This window comes from Anolis sagrei, chromosome 3 (assembly GCF_037176765.1).
Source record: "Anolis sagrei isolate rAnoSag1 chromosome 3, rAnoSag1.mat, whole genome shotgun sequence".
Lineage (NCBI taxonomy): Eukaryota > Metazoa > Chordata > Lepidosauria > Squamata > Dactyloidae > Anolis > Anolis sagrei.
Window position 1 is genome coordinate 201,419,521 of NC_090023.1, and position 18,158 is coordinate 201,437,678.

Sequence of the window (18,158 nt, forward strand, 5' to 3'; positions counted from 1 at the left end):
TCAGCCTTGGATCTCTCTTTGTCCACTGCAGACATTCTTTCTACTGCAAATCATCTTGGTTCATGAGTAAAGCAACATCCAGAAAAAAAAATGACAAAATACAGCCAAGGAAAGTACTGTGTTATACTTGAACAAACTTACAGGAAGAATGAATGCTTGGAAAGCTCTTTCTGCCTTCTGACACCACATCTGGATCACCTGTACAGTGCATTTCAGAGTTCATTATTCCATCTGGAAAGCAGCGGTAAAAGAAATCGGGACGTGGTCTGCAAAAAATACCAGGGATACTTGAAAATAGCAGAGCAGCTGTTAATGAAAGTGCAAAGTGATCATACTATTAAGCTGATCATTTATGCTGGAGGTATTCATTCCTTCCATGTTTCTATGGATTTGTGCCACTGAAGGAAATTAACTGTTAAGAATTCTAAATGCCCAGAGCTTCTGAAGTTCTTTAGCTACAACTTTCTTTCCTGGAAAAATGCCATAGACTATCACTCACAGCTTGGGGACTGGCAATGTTCCATGGACCACCACTTTGAACAGCACTACAATGATAGTTAGGGGAATTGATGCACACCTGTATAAACATATCCATTGGCCTGGCTATGTACAAAGCAGTAGCTGTGCCATGAAAGGAAATGATTTAAGTTTCGGGCATAGAGAGCAGATCATGATATTCCAGCTCATTCTTTCCCCTTCAAAGATGACTAAAAAGAGACTTAATGTGAAAAAAAAAACAAAAGCCAAGACATTAAGAAATAAACTCTATTACTGATAAATGCACACTGCTTCAGGGATGTACAGTCTGGAAAGGGTTGGATACATAAACAACAATTTATAATAACAGCAAATGGGTTATTGTGCACAGACATGAGAATAAAAAGGGAAGGCACATGTTAAGCAAGTGGAGAGGTCACAACCTTATTAAATATTAAACATTTACAGCAAATTAAACCGAGTCTGGATCTAGCCATAAGGTTTTACATCAGATATTATGAAACTGAATAATTGGCACTTGCTAAAGGCTTATTTTTATAGCTTCCTTCTGAAGACAGAGCCCTTCATTTATGTGGGTAGTAAAGATGGATCATTTAAAAGAAATTTAACAATTCTCTGATGCAACTGTTGATATTATAGAAAGGAAAGCTTTATAGAAATGTAGTCAATGGAATAAAAAATGCTGGTTATGAACTCTGTTTCTCAAGAGGACTGCATAATGATGGCATTCTGCCCAATGTAAGATACCACAATGTCTCCTCAAAACTGCTATATTTTCAGATGTGTTATCTAACTATTTCTACTGAAGAGCAGAACTGTTCAAAAAAGCATCAATCTCATGGTCCTTGAAGCAATATTTTACTTTTCAGGGACAGATGCTGCAATAATTAGAAATACAGTCAGCCCTTCACATATATTGGGGTTAGGGGCACAGGACCTCTGCGAAAGTGAGAAACTGCAAAGAATCAAATCCCCAACGTTCAAAACCACAAATGAAGAAGAATGATTTTAATCCTTATAGCTTTTATCTGTCTAACTTCTCTGATTGATATTTTCACCAGCATCATTAGATCTTATTTTAGGTGCATCCAATAATAACTGAAGTAAAAGCCAGAAATATTCCAGGACTTACCTTCCCACTATTAATTTAATAGTGTTTGTGCAGACTCCATTCAAAGCAAGAGCCAAGGAAACAGCTAAAAAACAAAAAAAAAATATAAGCACACAAAAAACCCACACCCTGCAACATACACATTTTCAGTTTGCCTCATATGAAGGACAGATGCATTTGTAAGTCACATTATGAATGCAGGATCCAAAAGTTAAAATTGTGCAATTTACATATTATGCTGACAGTGGCAGAAACAGAGTTGTGCATGTTGGAATTTAATTCCACTGCTCAAGCCTCCTGTCCTCAATGAGAAACAGTTAGTTCTGAATAAGCTGATGAAGTCTCTTCCCCCATGTCTCCTGTATGCCAGCAGGAATGTATCTATTTGCTCTCTCCTATCTGTTTTTGCTCTCATTTTGATTGGTTGCGTAGAATGTATATTTTACTACTGCAACCCTTTACTTCTGATTTTTGTTTTTACATCTTTGTATGTGCTGTGTGCTGTGAGAAAAGAATTACAAGTATCCCAGTACATAACTCACCAATCTCCCTCCATTTTCCTACTCCTTCATTCATCCTAACCTTCCCCTTCCTCCTGGCTTCTTCTTCTTAATTCAGTAGTCTCTCCCTCTCTCCTAAATTCACACACCTATCTCTATTGCTCTTGGTTTCCTTCACTGTTTCCCATTCCCTCACTCTTTATTTCCTCTATGTTTACTCAGTGCTCCTTCAAACTTTATGTCCTTTAGGTAGACAAAGTCTTTCCTCCTCTCTCCTTGGTTACTCATTCTCACTCCTCTCTCTCCTGTGTCATTAATTCAAAATCTCATACTGTCCCCTTTGCTCAATCATATTCTCTCTCTCTCTCTCTCTCTCTCTCTTTCTTTCTTTCTTTCATACACACATACACACCAAACTTATTACTTCACTTGGTTTTTCTCTCCAGTCACATAGTCTTTTCTCTTTGTTTAGTTGTGAAACCCATGACATGTTTAAATGATCTGAAACCTGCATTGCTCTTAGGATCTTACAGCAGTAATCCCATTCCTTCTTCCTGACAATGAGACTACATAAACATAATGGCAGAAAGTACATGCTCCCCAGCATGCAAGCAATCGATGACAATGGAAAAACTCATCTCACAAGAAACTGCCTTGATCCAAAGACAATGACAAAAATCACCAGCCGCGACCAGAAACATGCCTCTAGCAATCTCTTCTACCTAGTGAGTTAACTGTCATCTAGAAACTGAATACAGGTAGCTGACAAGTGTTGCTACAATTGGTTTCTTGTAGTGTAGAAGAGCCCTTGGCTGATCCTTGTGAGGCCCTCTCAACTCAAGGGATCTCATGTTCTCAATGGAGTTTTAATGCGGTTGAGAATATACTGAAATGTATATGTGGTAGAAGTAATGTGTGCATATGAATGAAGTGTGATTCCATGTATAGTGAGATATGTTGGAGGGAAGTTATATTCATGGATTCATATCTGTGTACATATTTGTACACATGTGTAGCCGTTAGCCGTCCAGTTGCCACCAGATATGGTCACTGGGGCTGCTCAAGAGGACAAGCTCTCAAGTACCACCCAAAAAGATGAATGAAAGCCTTCTACAAAGTTCTGAGACAGATAGCTTCAATCAGAGTTGTCTCCTGACTTCTTGTTTGAAAGCTTATTGCTGATTTTTATATGACATAAGAGGACACATCTATTGTGAAATTACTTTACCAGGATATTTTTAACATTCAGTAGCTTAATGACTTTGCTAATAAATGACAACTATCAGAACGAGCTTACCATCCTGATTTTTTTTTTGAAAAATGTGTGTGGTTCTTCACTTGTCACTTTATTTCAGTGGAATTCTTGTTCAACACCATATTATCTCATCCAATTAAAAAAAGACCTGCTCATGCAATACCATTAAAAAAAAAACAGGATTTCAGATCTTCAATTACTAAAAAAGCAACATGGTCCAATATTTCTTTTTGGAAAACTGTACAAAAATGACTGTCTGACAAAGTACTCGGGGCTGCTGTGAGTTTTCCGGGCTGTATGGCCATGTTCCAGAAGCATTCTCTCCTGACATTTCACCCACATCTGTGGCAGGCATCCTCAGAGGTTGTGAGGTCTGTTGGGAACTAGTCAAGTGAGGTTTATATATCTATGGAATGCCCAGGTTGGGAGAAAGAACACTTGTCTGCTTGAGGCAAGTGTAAATGTTGCAATTGGCGACTTTGCTTAGCATTGAATGGCTAGCTGCTGCCTGGGGGAATGCTTTGTTGGGAGGTGTTAGCTGGCCCTTACTGTTTCTTGACAGGAATTCCCCTGTTTTTTTAGTGTTCTTCTTTATTTTCTGTCCTGATTTTAAAGGTTTTTAATACTGGAAGTCAGATTGTGTTCATTTTCATCATACTCACATTTTCCAGTGGCCTGAAAATACAATTGTTTTTTGTGGGTTTCCCATCCTTTCAAAGAATTTACTAGAAATCCAAGAATGTTGCAGAATCAAGAGCTCAAACTAATTGTGGTTGCCATTAAATGCATAATATTATCATGCACTTTCTTGGTTGAGCAGAAAAATACTGGACAGCTCCCAAGTAAATACTGTGTGTGTGGATGTATTCCTATTGAGAGTAGGGTAAGGGCTTTTACACACTTTGGACTAGGATTGGATATTTCCTTTCTTAAAACAAAGGTGACAAACATGATGAAAAATTCATGAGTAATACAATCTAAAGAAGGTCAGATGTTATTCTGAATATGACACCGCCAGCAACAAACCGAATTCCAGGGGATTGCTTCACAGGGTTTAAACCAAAATTTAATCATGAACTAAACCTAAAGACGATATGACCAGCAAGTAGCCAACAATTCTGTGGTAGAATATGGAGCTCTCATTTCATTACATTCAAACTTCAAAGGGCACAATTGGGTAAAGTTTTAGATTGTAAAATATGTTGAAGAAGTGCCAAGTAAGTACTCACTGAAAAAAAAAGCAGGTGTTCCCCCCCCCCCCCCATGTGTCCAGCATTTAACAAGATAGTGCAGTCTTCATAGTAAACAGCAATGTAAACTTTTGCAGAAAAACTGGAGATGAAACTGAATGGATGTGTAAACTGAGCAGGGGAAAATAAGATATATAGTAAGTGGCATGTAGAAGCAGCTAAGAGTGCAATCTGGGAAGCTCAAGTTTCACCTTGGTTACCAAGAGGCCAAACTGGAAATGGTATTAATCAGATGGATTAGCAAATGCATGCATGGCTGTTTAAAGTCAGCTGCCTAGGTTACAAATCAGGACTATGGTCTTGGAATAGTGGCACTTGAAGTGATGGTATATCCTTTGGGATTCCATGCAGCTTACAATAGTTAAAGGAGACAGTGGCCACCAATGTGATCCCAATTAATAGTGGAAGGTCATATCTGGAGTTTATATTTAAAACCATATCCACAATTCCTAATCTTGTCGTGGTTTATGGGCCACATGGAAGAAAGAGATTTCCCAAAGAGTTGGGAAAAACAGAACCACTGCTCAGTTTACAAGCCACCCATAATGTTTTGCCTGCTTTACCAAGCTTTTATTCCCTAGGGTCCTATCCGTGTTATTGTCAGGGTTTGCAATACAGAAGATGAAGGGTTGCCAGGCCCAGCATCTGAGTCAGTAGCAAGCAGGGAACAACAACAGCTGCAGCCTGACACTGAAGAAGCTATCCCTGCAGTGCAGAACCAAGTGCCTCAGGCAAGTGGGTGTCCTGAATTAACTCAGGATCAGGAGAGCAATGAGGCAGAATTAAGTATCCTAGAAAGACTGCAACTAAGGACTGATGCTATTCCGCTGTGCAGATCCACCTGGCTGGCACAGAGGAGGGCCAACAAGTGAGAGTGCTTGTGCTAAGAGGCATAACGAGTGGCAGTTTGGATTTGGTCTTTTGCTGGGAGCAATATTTGGAATGTACTACAGCTTGGCGCTCTGTCTGATGATACTGTGTGCTTTATCGTGTTTTGGACCTTGGCTTTGGAACTTTGGATTGAGCATAGACTTGGATGACTTGGTGAGGACCTTTGGAATGGACTACTGACTATGACTTCTGAAATACCCCTGCATTGTTGCTGTTTGAATCTGCGTCAGTTTAGATCCCAGACTGGCTGACGATGAAAATAGTGAGTGATTGTTTATATTGAAAGATGCTGTGCTACGACAGTTATGGAAACAATAAATACTTATCTACTTTAGAGAGTTGTTGTAAGGATATGCAGATAACATAGGTGAGACATTCTCTACACTTAATATACTTTATTAAGCGTGCTGTGATTAAGCATCACAGGAAAAAGAAATAAAACATAAAAGGGCATGTCCTTTTTCCACTTATGGCACCCAACCAAAAGGATTTGGCATGAGACTCTTTCCTTTAAAAGTTAAAATCTTTTCTTTTAAAAAATGTTTTTAAAAATCAAGCACTGGCAGAAGAAAGGGTTTTCCCCTCTAATAGCTTCAGCAGAAACACACATATATATACACACACATCACAGTTCATTTCCCCAAGGAGAAAAATGCTATTCAAAAAAAATCTTCCACTGCCAGACAACTTTGACCTACTCTTCTCACCTTTGCTTGCTCTTACTGCTCAATCAGTTTTTTCTGCTGACTTAAGAAGTCTCAGAGTACATGGATTTTCAGGAAGAATAAAACCTCTTGCCCAACAATGTCCAAGAACCTGTAATTCTTTTCTTAAAGCTCTATAAACATTTGCTCCCACTGTTTCCCAAAAGAAAGATTTTAGCTGTCTCCCACATTTTTGGAAGCAAACACTTTGCATTAAAAAAAAACCCACGATGATTCTCATTTTACCTAAGAAAGCTTCTTTAATCTCAGTCCTGTCTGTGCGTCGAATGATTTTCACCACAAAAATGACAGCCAGAGGTGTCAGGAATGAAATGGCCTATGAGAGAGATAACAAAAGCATCACTTATCACTGTATCATTTTTCCATCAGTCCCATGGAATTAATCATTTCCAGTTACTTTCATTTAGATGAGCTTCTAAGCTCTGGCAAAGTTGCATTATCAACATCAGTAATCAAAGAGCAAAACGTATTGGGAGTGAGAGGGCAAATCAGAGTCTTAATTCTGAAATATAACTGATAATCATTTGATCACATATTCAAAGATTCTTCAGGTTTGAAATGAAAACTACAGTTTAAAGAAGAGGTCATTACAAAGCTACAACTCATCAATATTACAGAGTTTCTTCAAAATCACTGAAGTTTTAGTAAATCCTGGATATGTGTGGAATATTTGTGAGCATATGATTTGCATGTATGTGTACACAAAACTCTCTTTCCCTTCCCAATTCCCCTAAGTCTAGAACTCCCATTTCAGAAAGGTTCCCTACAAATTCATCTGCTTCCAAGTTCACAAAGTAGTCTAAGGTTCTAGTGTGAACTAGGTCACATCTCAGTTCATTCAGAGGGCAAAAGTATGATAGCTGGGACCCTATGCTATGCTAGTTGCACAACGCGGGTCAAAAAAAATGAAGGGAAGATGTTTGCAAGACGGGAGAGTGAGAGACACAGCTGCGACAAGATAGCAGTGAATTAATTTAACTCAAATGTGACAGGATAAGAGTGAAGTAATGTAAGAGTTATTTATTTAATATTAAATGATAAACAATGGCTTATGAAAATGTTAAACAGGATAGAAATGTAACCTGTCCCCCTTTCTGGCAAACAACGTTGCCACAACTCTGATGCAGCTCTGTGTCTCTCACTTGCTGCACTTTCTCGCACATGTGTTCCCCTCATTAATTCAGACCCACGTTGCGCAACCAGCATGGGGTCCCAGCTATCATACTTTTGCCCATTCACAGCAAATGGTTGACTTTAGACAAAACAGAAGCATTGGCAAATCCCACTGAAGAAATCTAAATAAATAAATAAAACAATTGTATTTATATTCCACCCTATCTCCCCAAGGAGCCTCAGCCTTGCCCAGAACTCCTTGTGATAAGTTTGCCATAGAGTCACCATAACTTAGAAATTATTTGAAGACCCACAACAAAAATATAATGGTCTAATTCCGCCTGTTTGTCACATCTAGAGTAGATTAGTTGAATCAATGGAACACAGAGAAGTGTTGACTTATCAAGCTTACATTTAATTTGTGGTTTGCCCAGGGACAAACCATTTGATTTAGAGTACTAAATCTTAGCAGTATTCAGCTTCATTTATTTAAGAACTGAGTTTCTAATACTTTTACACAAAAAAGTCTGAAAGGCAATTTCTTAAAAAAAAAATCTAAATTTTACTAGTCACAAAGATTAGTCCTTTCCACTTGAATGACCTATTTATAAAAATATTTATTTGAAAATATACATCTTTCCCCCCAAACATTTGGATTTTTGTAAGTACTAAAGCACCTGTTAGTAGTAGCACCATAAAAGCTGACTGGGAACCTCTCTGAATGATCATTTCTTCTAAAACGCAGTAACATTTAGTGCTGGCATTCATATCACCCCAACACTTATAAATTTGTTATGACTATACATCTCACACAGTGACCATTTCTAGTTGTCCCAGTGTGATGCTGAACACATCTGTTTCAGCTGTTAGTGTCTCACTGACCAAACATTTGGCTAAACAGGGTCTGAGTGGAAATCTGTAAAAACAGGTCATCACCCTGAAGACAGTTTTGTAGAACAAGATCTCCATCACCACATGCTATATTCCATTTTTCGTCCCTCCTGTCATACTAAGGCCCACTGGGAAGCCAAAAAAGCCATTCCTGAAAATCGTGAAATGGACTGGCATCTGACATAGTCCCAGGAACTGCAGGAATCTGGCATGTTCTACATGTGTGAGAATGAACTTATTTGGATCCCTGATGTACAATGTTATTGTCTGGCATGTGTGTGTCTGGCAATGCGGGCATGCTTTGGACCCGGCCATAACCCAAACTGAATCAAAATGATTCAGAGGGATTTGAGAAAAGTCCAAACAAAGACTTGGCTCCTCTGAAGCTAACTAAAAAAAAATGTAAGCTTCATTATCTATTCAGATTCAATGGCATACAGTGACCCAGACAGTACGTGCTCAATAACTGATGTGCTTCATTCCAAGCTCTTCATATAAGGCAAACAAGAGGGAGATAGAAAGTGTAGTTTTGTGACTGACAACTTCATCTTTTAACCAGAATGTAGGGTTAAAAGGATCTGAGGTAAATAGTATCAAAATAGCATATGGCAGGACAGGTCCTCTGTTTGGCATTTTTTGATGGCTGTCTCTACAAATTATTTATTTACTATATTTATATCCCATCTTTCTTGACCCTGAAGGGGACTCAAGGCAGCTTACAACATAGGCAATAATTCAATGCCTTAAATATATACAATTAAATAAATATTTCAATTAAAACTTTAAAAAACAAGGTTAGGAAACATTAAAACATTACAATTATAAACCATGCTATCTGCAATCATAGTCCAGGCCATTCTGGTAGTCGTTGCACATAATTCCAAATCCACCTATTGCACTTTATTATTCTCCAAAGCCACACTCTCTTTCTGAAGGTCAGGAGGGAAGGGGCTGATCTAATATAGCTGAGGAGGTAGTTCCAAGGGGCCACCGCTGAAAAGGCCATGTCTTTCATTCCCACCAATTGCACCTGCAAAGGAGGTGGGACTGACAGCAGGGCCTCTTCAGACAATCTTAATCTCTGAGATGGTTATTGGGGAAGATATGTTCAGACAGGTAAACTAGGTCGGAACCATTTAGGGCTTTATAGACCCAAGCCAGCACTTTGAATTGTGCTTGGTAGCAGACTGGCAGCCAGTGGAGCACATGTTACAGGGAGGTTGTGTTCCCTGTATGCTGCTCCAGTGAGGCCACCCATTGGAACATTTGGAACTTCTGAACAGTCTTCAAAGGCAAACCCATGTAGAGCGCATTGCAGTAGTCTATTGGGGATGTAACCAGAGCATGGATTGCCAAATGTACTTGCTCTCCCAAGAGCAAGTACATTTTGGTGGTGTCTGTACATCTTGGCAATGTTTACTGTTGGATGCTTTCTCCTAAAATACTGGATGTATACACCTTTCTAATTCTGACACTTCATTATCCATCACAATCCTATAGTGATTTCTATGACCAAGGGCTGTCAGAATATGAACTATGGAGTACATTGGTTTTCATTTAATTCTATAAAAACCAAAACTAAACAATTTATAAAAGTGACTACATTTTTTATGGTTTGTTAACAAAGTAATCATTTTTTTTCTTTGCTAATGAGCGATAGGGCAGAGGGGAATGTTTCTAACTCAGCTTGGTTTGAGAGTATTCACAACACCACTCTTCTAACTTATGCTGCAAAGAAGGGTTTGGACTGATTTAAAACCCAAAAGTCAAGAAAATGGAAATACATGGAGCCTTGTCTGCTGTGATGTATGCTACTGCCCAAAGACTCCATCACTCTTATCACAAGCCTCATAAGCTTCATTACAGCTGGGATACGGCTTCCATTCATCACTTCAGCTTATTCATGGCGCTTTCTGAGAAAGGATTATTTTGAGATTGAGATGTGATTTAGATACACAGTGTAAATTCAGTTTCAGATGGTCAATTAGCTTTCATTAGTCGAGACAAAATGTATTTCATAAAACTATACAGTGGGATTCGAGGCCTTCCTTTGATCTGGAAGACACTTCTTATGGTTTTGTGGATAGTGCTTCTCAGATATTTTGGAGCAGCTCCATAAATTCCAAGGTCACAACCTCTTTGGGCGCTTACTATAGATTAACTAAATAAATTGGGAAATGCATTCATTTCACAGATGGAAATGCATCTTGAAGCACCTGTGTATTTAATTATGTTTGCATTCTCAGATGCATGTGCATGCACACACATGAGATAATACAACAATTAGAATAAGTAGAACTACTCTTTTGTGGCTGTTAAAAAGACATGTTTTTGTGCTACTGAGCTGGTAGAAGAAAAATGTATGGCCACCACCTGTAATTATACTGTAGCTGAGAAATAGCCATGATTCTTCTGCATCAGAAGAAATAGTTATGATGATGTAGCGATATCTCCTGATGCTACACCTTTAACCTGTGTTTTACAAATCCCCCTCCACAGCAGAGGAATTTTTGAGACACTGGAGAGAAGGGCAGTTAGCAATTATTCATCCAACTCTCTCTTGGGCTGGATCTGTATCGCCATATAATCCAGTTGCTGAGTCCAGATGTTCTGCTTTGAACTGGATTATGTGAGTCTACATTGCTATATAATCAGTTTGAAACAGATTTATCTGGATTCAAAAACTGGATTATATGGCAGTGTAGATGGGACCTTAGTAATAAGATATGTTGCAACAAGCAGTGGGAGAGACCTATACAAGGTCCTTTCTTCTCTGTTGAAACTACAAAGTGAGGGCTCAAAATGTCATCACCCAACATCTTGGAAAGTCCTCTGTTGGGAGAAGCTGCATAATCTAAAATATAGTTTATGGACAATGGTTCAGCATCCATAACAGTGAATGTAGTTATGACACCATATGCTGGATGTACAATGCTGTAATTATTTAATATGATGCTAGCCTATGTCTATTCCATACTGAATTTCTATTATTATATTTGAGAATTCACAAAGGATGGACGAACATCTCGATTGTGGTGTCTCTTTTTTGCCCCATGCTCATTTTGCATCAACATGCAAATAAAAAAAGAGATTGAAATGCTTTAGATGTATGAAATCATAACTTCTGTACATTTGAACACATGACTATGAGTATATATCGGCAACATAAAAATAAACACTAAATAAATAAATAAAACTTTATTTATAGACTCCCCTATCTCCCTGAAGGGACTAAGGGTGGTTTACACACAAAAAAATAATCAAATAAAAATAATTATACTAATAACATAATTAACGTTAACAATATCATTAATATTAAGACATGTACCCAAGAAAGGAATTGAAATACATAAAATGACAATTGTGGTTGTTCGTTTAGAAAGTACTGTAGCAGCAACGGGGAACAAATAAATTAGCCAACGTTCCAATAGAATTAATTTTAAAAGTGCCCTGGTCTTCCTTCTCTCCATACGCTAAAGTGCATAGGTGTGTTTTCAAGAGTTTTCTGAAGGAGAGGAGAGTGGAGGCTGTTTTTACTTCTTTGGGAAGGGAGTTCCAGAGACAGGAGTAATCAGAGAGAAGTCTCCGTCTCTCCTTCTCATCAGCCGTACTTATGATGGTGGTGGGACTGAAAGTAGGGCCTTCTCTGCTGACTGTAGTGCACAAGATGGCTTATATAAGGAGATTATATATATTATATAAAGATATACGATTGACCAAATAGCCTGGACCAGAACCGGGTACATATTTATTTGAAATTTAACTTCTGCAATCTCTTGTCCTCTTATACCATTAACTGGACAAAAGAGGAAACATGTGACCTAAGAGTAAAGGGTTATTAAAATGTTTTTATGACTTTCTAAGCAATGCTTAAAGAAGGCCTCTGAGAGGATGTATGTATGGACTGACTCACACTGGACTTTTTTTATCAATAAATCAGTTATTCATAGAGCACCTAGAGACAGGTCTCTGTTTTTTCTGTTATAAAGGCACCTACCATACTATTAAGATTTACTTTTGAAAAAAGTTAATATAAACATTTAATATCCAATTTGCCTACTACATGCATTTTTGAAAATCATTTTCTTTAATAATGACTTTCTGTAGACCTTTATGACGAAAATGTACATTTCTGAGTGCAGTTTCCCCAATATATTCAGTTTACTATGCATTTTGTGTTCAAAATAAATATGTATCTATTTACATATTGATTCAGTAAGTGGAAATTTGGGCATGTCTCCTAAAATGCAAATTGAATGAATTTTCCCCAGCCAATGTACACAGGGCTGTTACAAATGGTATTCTATCTGGATAGACTGTTCCTTTCACATTCTGTTTTCAATATAATAGTGACTGGGAACTAATTATTTGTTTTCCTTTTTGGTAACGATGGTCTATGGAGATTAACTTACTGAAAAGAACTTTTTTTTAAAAAAAAACAAGCATGTAGTTCACATATTTTTATGAAAAAAAATATGTGAACATACAGAATATACAGTGAAAGAATGAGGTCACTCTTTAAGTCATTTATAACTAGATCATAAACACGTTAGATACGTTTAAAGGGAATTATCTTTTTTTAAGTTTTAATGATTTTATTTACATACAATAACAACTTATAGTGTAAACAAAACACAAAACAGTGAACATTTTACAAACACATAACCCCACCACAGGGCCTGAACAAATACCTAAAGAGAATTATCAGACAAAGTCACTTCTGTGGCCCAAATTCTTTTTCCTGCCTACTTTTAAGACCAATCACCATTCCGAAAAGCATTATTTCTGAATGAGAATGTGAATCTGGAAATTCAGAAAATGGAAGCTAAGACTGGCAGTTGGGGTGAACTGTGGAGAAAGCGGATGGAGAAAAGACTAAAAACTTACTGGAGGTGTTTTCTGTGAGACACAAACCTTTACCTTGTAAATGATACTATTTTCTGTGGATCACAACCCTAATTATAGTCAGTCTTGTGTCAAAAGATATTATTTAATTGCTGTGTTTCTGCATGCATCTAGAATCATAGAGTTGGAAGAGACCTCATGGGCCATCCAGTCCAACCCTCTAACAAGAAGCAGGAAAATCGCATTCAAAGGACCCCAACAGATGACCATCTAGCCTCTGTTTAAAAGCCTTTAAACAAGGAGCCTCCACCACACTTTCAGGCAGAGAGTTCCACTGCTGCACAGCTCTCTCAGTTAGGAAGTTCTTCCTAATATTCAGGTGGAATCTCCTTTCCTGTAATTTGAAGGCATTGTTCCATGTCTTAGTTTCCAGGACAGTAGAAAAAACGCTTCCCCTCCCTATGACTTCCCCTCACATATTTATACATGGCCATCATGTCTCCTCTCAACCTTCTCTTCTGCAGGGTAAACATGCCCAACTCTTTAAGACACTCCTCACAGGGATTTGTGATCTCCAGACCCTTGATCATTTTAGTCACCTTCCTCTGGATACATTCCAGCTTGTCAACATCTCCCTTAAATTGTGATGCCCAGAATTGTGGTGCCCAAAATTGGGTACAGTATTCCAGGTGTGGTCTGACCAATGTTCCAGGTATGGTCTGACCACTGTAGAATTAATGTAGTTTAACACCACTGCAACTGCTGTGATCAGGCCCATAGCCAGGATTTTGATTCGGGAGGTGCTGAGTTTGATTCGGGGGGGGGGGGGGGGGGGGTGAGTTTGATTGAAAGGGCGGGGGGCTGAGGATCTACCCTAGCAAATGTTTTGTATCATTATCCCAATAGCCCCATGCATGTGGGATATATTGAGCATGGTGATCAGATCATGATATGAATAAACATAACAGTTTAAATAATGTACCAGTAAGGCCTTCTCATGCACTACCCTGAGAATTTCGGGGGGGGGGGGGAGCCCCTCAAGCCCCCACCCCCCACCCCCCACTCCCCGGCTACATGCCTGCCTGTGATTCAATGCTGTAGCATCACAGGTGTTGTAGGTTTACAAAAATTTTAGCCTTCCTTGCCAAAGAGTGCAGGTGCTCTACCAAATCCCAGGATTCCACAGCATTGAGCCATGGTGATTAAAGTGGTATCAACTGCATTGATTCTACAGTGTAGATGCACCTGTTGTATGTGTTATTTTACAAATCTTCTTTTTAAAGTTTTCATGTTGAGCTATGTTTAAATGGAAATTGAACCCACTCCATTATGGACATAGAGCTGAGAGCAGTATCTCAGGGGATTGCATACTTGGGCTGGAAACTCATTGTTGTAGTATGTCAGTGTAATTATTCTATACGCAATGATAATAGAAAGGAAAAAGCCATGGGTTCGGTAGCTATTAAGGAAGGAAGACAATGGGGAAGCAAGGGGGTACCCCTTTCATAAATCCCTCCAGAAAAAGCAGCATTTCTTGATAAAGAAATGGCACATCTTTATAAAGGCACATCTTGATAAAGTTACTAAGGCCACATGTCCACTGTGCAAGTGTAAACTCAGTGCTACCTTATAGCCAGGAAGTACTTTTTCTGTACATTTTTTGCCACAAGAGTTAAAGATAATCTGTTGGTTTTTACAAGGTATTATCTTCATGAAGAATAACATCCATGAGATAAGCCTAGATAAGATCTACTTGATATAATTCAAGGTAATGTTTTCTGTCCCTGCAATGGCATCTTCTGAGTTACTGGCTGCTGCTTTTATGAGAAAGACCTTCTTAAAATCAAACACATTCATTATCTATCCTGACAGTCTGAAGACATCAAATTTTGTACTTCACATTTGGTCCTTCATTACTTCAATAAAATCTTTTAACAGATAACCACTTAATGGGTGTCTGAAAAAGATATGTATTTTCAGTTAAGGTTGCTTTTATTTTTTTGGCAATATTTTCAGAAGTTTGGAACTAGTTTTCACACTTGAAGTGCAATCTTTTTTCTTGAAATTTTACCGGACTCCTTATTAAATGTTTTTTTCAAGTTCAGGTTTTTTTCACCTGCATCTTCATTTCCTAATTTATCTCTATTTCCAATGACACCTCCATTTACGCTCCATTATGATATATAATGCACTATGTATTTTTCAGAACTTAACTGCTTAAAATAAAGGATGTATATGAATCTGATGCTTTCTCTATTGCCAATCTTTGCATTTTAAAGATTAATGAACTGCACTGGAGAAAAGAATGGATGTTGCATCCAATCTGGGGGAGGAAAAAGCTTTGCATTGCTTCAGAAGTTTGGACTTGGAGTGATTGAGAGATATGGACAGTATGGAAGATGTCTGCTCATCAAATGCTAGTCATTTCCCAGAGTAATAGAACAGAAAAACTATTAAGTCTATGGTGGGCCCCTGCACAAGGGACAACTTCATCCCCTGGCATTCCCTGCCTTTTGCTGCACTGATGCATTGGCTCATCCAAAGTGACATTGTATGTACCTCACTTCTATTTCCTGTTTTGGTTAGTTTGCAGCAATTTGAAAGGTTTAGAAGAAGTTGTGGGAGGGAGATGAAAGATGATTTTGGGAATACACCACCCAGTGGGTTTGTTTTTGTTTTTTGGTGTCAGGAGTGACTTGAGAAACTGCAAGTCGCTACTGCTGTTAGAGAATTTGTCGTCTGCAAGAACGTTGCCTAGGGGACTCCCAGATGTTTTGTGTTTTTACCATCCTATGGGAGGCTTCTCTCATGTCCCTGAATGAGAAGCTAGAGCTGAGATGGAAACTCACCCTGCTCCCTGGATTCAAACCACCAACCTGTCAGTCAGCAGTCCTGCTGGCACAAGAGTTTAACCCATTGTGCCACCAGGGGCTCCTACCCAGTGGGTGAAAAGGTGAGATACATACATCCCAAAGGCTGTATGCTGCCAATCTCTAAGGTAAAGATTGGAAAGAGCATTTTTACCAAGAAAATACATGCGACATAATTTAAAGGAAAAATCCAATTGAGTGGGGGAGGGGATGGATAAATAGAATAACAACTTTGCTGAAAAACAAGCAACAAGCTTTATTGAATTCAGAGCCATTCTAAACAGAGCCTGGGACCTATATTGAAGAGAGAATCTGGGAGTGAGAGCCCATTACAGTAATATTTCAAATTCTGACTTGAACCACGGAATGTACAGGCAGTTCCCGAGTTATGAACAAAATAGTTTCTGTAGGTTTGTTTGTAAGTTGAATTTGTATGCAAGTTGGAAGAGGTACCTTTTTAAAGGGTACCACCCAATATATATGTGTCTCCGTGTGTGCGTATTTGTATATATATATATCTCTCTCGGCTGCAGAACTTCCTCCCTAGTGGGATTAGATCACCTCCTTCCCTCCTGTCATTTCACAAACAAGTGAAAACTTGGCTTTGGGAGCAAGCATTTGGCCCAGAATAATTAGCTGTGCAATACAGCTGAAATTGGCTTTGGATTGATGAATATCATTATCTGGCTTTGGATCTATGCACAATAGTCATATAATGTTTACATATGTTGTTTTAATCTTGTTTTAAATTGCTGTTTAATTGCTTTTAATTGTTGTTGTTGTTGTTGTTGTTCAGGCATGGAAGAATGCCACTTATGTAAGCCGCCCTGAATCCCCTTCGGGGTGAGAAAGGTGGCATATAGATGTCATATATAAATAAATAGCATACGGAAGGGTTAACAAACCTTTGGTGTTTGTTTTGCTGTTGTGGTCCTGTTCAGAAGACTACACCTCACTTTCTGTCCCTATGAGAATTGGATTTTGAAAAATTTGGCTTGTTATGGAAACAAGATTTGTGATAAAGCCTCAGTGGAGACCCCCATTTCCCCATTATAATTATTCCAGCAGTAAATTTCCCTTCTGATGAGTAGATTTCTCTCACTTCTTGTTGTCTCACCCCCATTCGTAACCCCCAGGTCATGATGGGCCCAGCAATTTGCAAAATAATATCAACTAATCAGAACTTGTGACAAGAGTGCTTATACATGTTTATATCTGTCACATGTATTGCCTTTGCTGAGCATCCTCAAGCTATCGTTCTAGTATGTAAAAGCCAGTGTTTCAGAGCCAGGAGATTCTATTTTTCAACCAAGAAATAAACCTCTTTCTTAAAAAATGACTTTAGCAGTTTAGGGAGCCCAAAAATGTAGCAACATTACACCCATACTGTTGCAAAACCTGGTGGCCATTTTCAGGACATATGCACTTAAATATGCAATTTAAGAAAGGAACAGGTTATCTAGCCTTCTAAAGTTCCATGGGATGCTAATGTGGGCTCCTAAACCCTGGCAGTTGTTCACTCCTGATATATGGTGGTTATGGCACTTAAAGGGGAAAGTATACTATAAATCATCTCACTTGTGGTTTAGTGTGAGTAAAATAATAGCAAGTATCAATAAGAAAATCTTTCAGCCCAGTTTTCATTTGTATCAAAATAAGTTCTCCATAAATCAAAATTCAATGTACGTACAATGCAGCCGAAATCCAATTCTGAGTCCCAACCAAAGTAAACCAATGAATCAGTGAGATTTACAAACAGATTCAGCAATATGTGTCAACACAACATATTTGCACACTGTTTCTGACATTGCTTCATTGTCAAGAATTTTCTATGCTCCAGTAAAATTCAGTTGTCTCCACTATTCAAAACTCCCAATGGCATGAAACATACAAACAAGGCATTACTATATAGACTCATGTATAAATCGACCTTATGTATAACTGGAGGGAAGATTTTGGACCCAAAATTATGGAATTTTATATGACCTGTGTATAAGTAAAAGGTCATTCCACTAGGGGGGAAAGTACCAATGTTGCCTCAGGTGGCCCGTAGCCCAAGGCCATCACTGTCATTTCCTTGATTTTCTGACCAAAGTTTCTATACTTATACATGAGTATATAGTGTATACAGTAAATTTGTAAAACTTGCAACTTATACCTAAATTTGTGAAGTACACTTCCCATATCCATGAGGGAATACGTTCCCAGA

The 18,158-nt window shown here is 38.4% G+C and overlaps 1 protein-coding gene across 1 annotated transcript in view; it reads right to left on the reverse strand.

The window, feature by feature from the left end:
• The window catches only part of PLPP4 (phospholipid phosphatase 4), a 145,052-nt gene that overhangs the window by 64,931 nt on the left and 61,963 nt on the right, over positions 1-18,158 (reverse strand). Inside the window, exons 3-5 of the mRNA XM_060768541.2 lie at positions 6,456-6,546; positions 1,631-1,694; positions 142-266 (exon numbers count right to left, since the gene is read on the reverse strand). Coding sequence (XP_060624524.1) covers positions 142-266; positions 1,631-1,694; positions 6,456-6,546 — 280 coding nt within the window. The remainder of the gene's footprint in view (positions 1-141; positions 267-1,630; positions 1,695-6,455; positions 6,547-18,158) is intronic.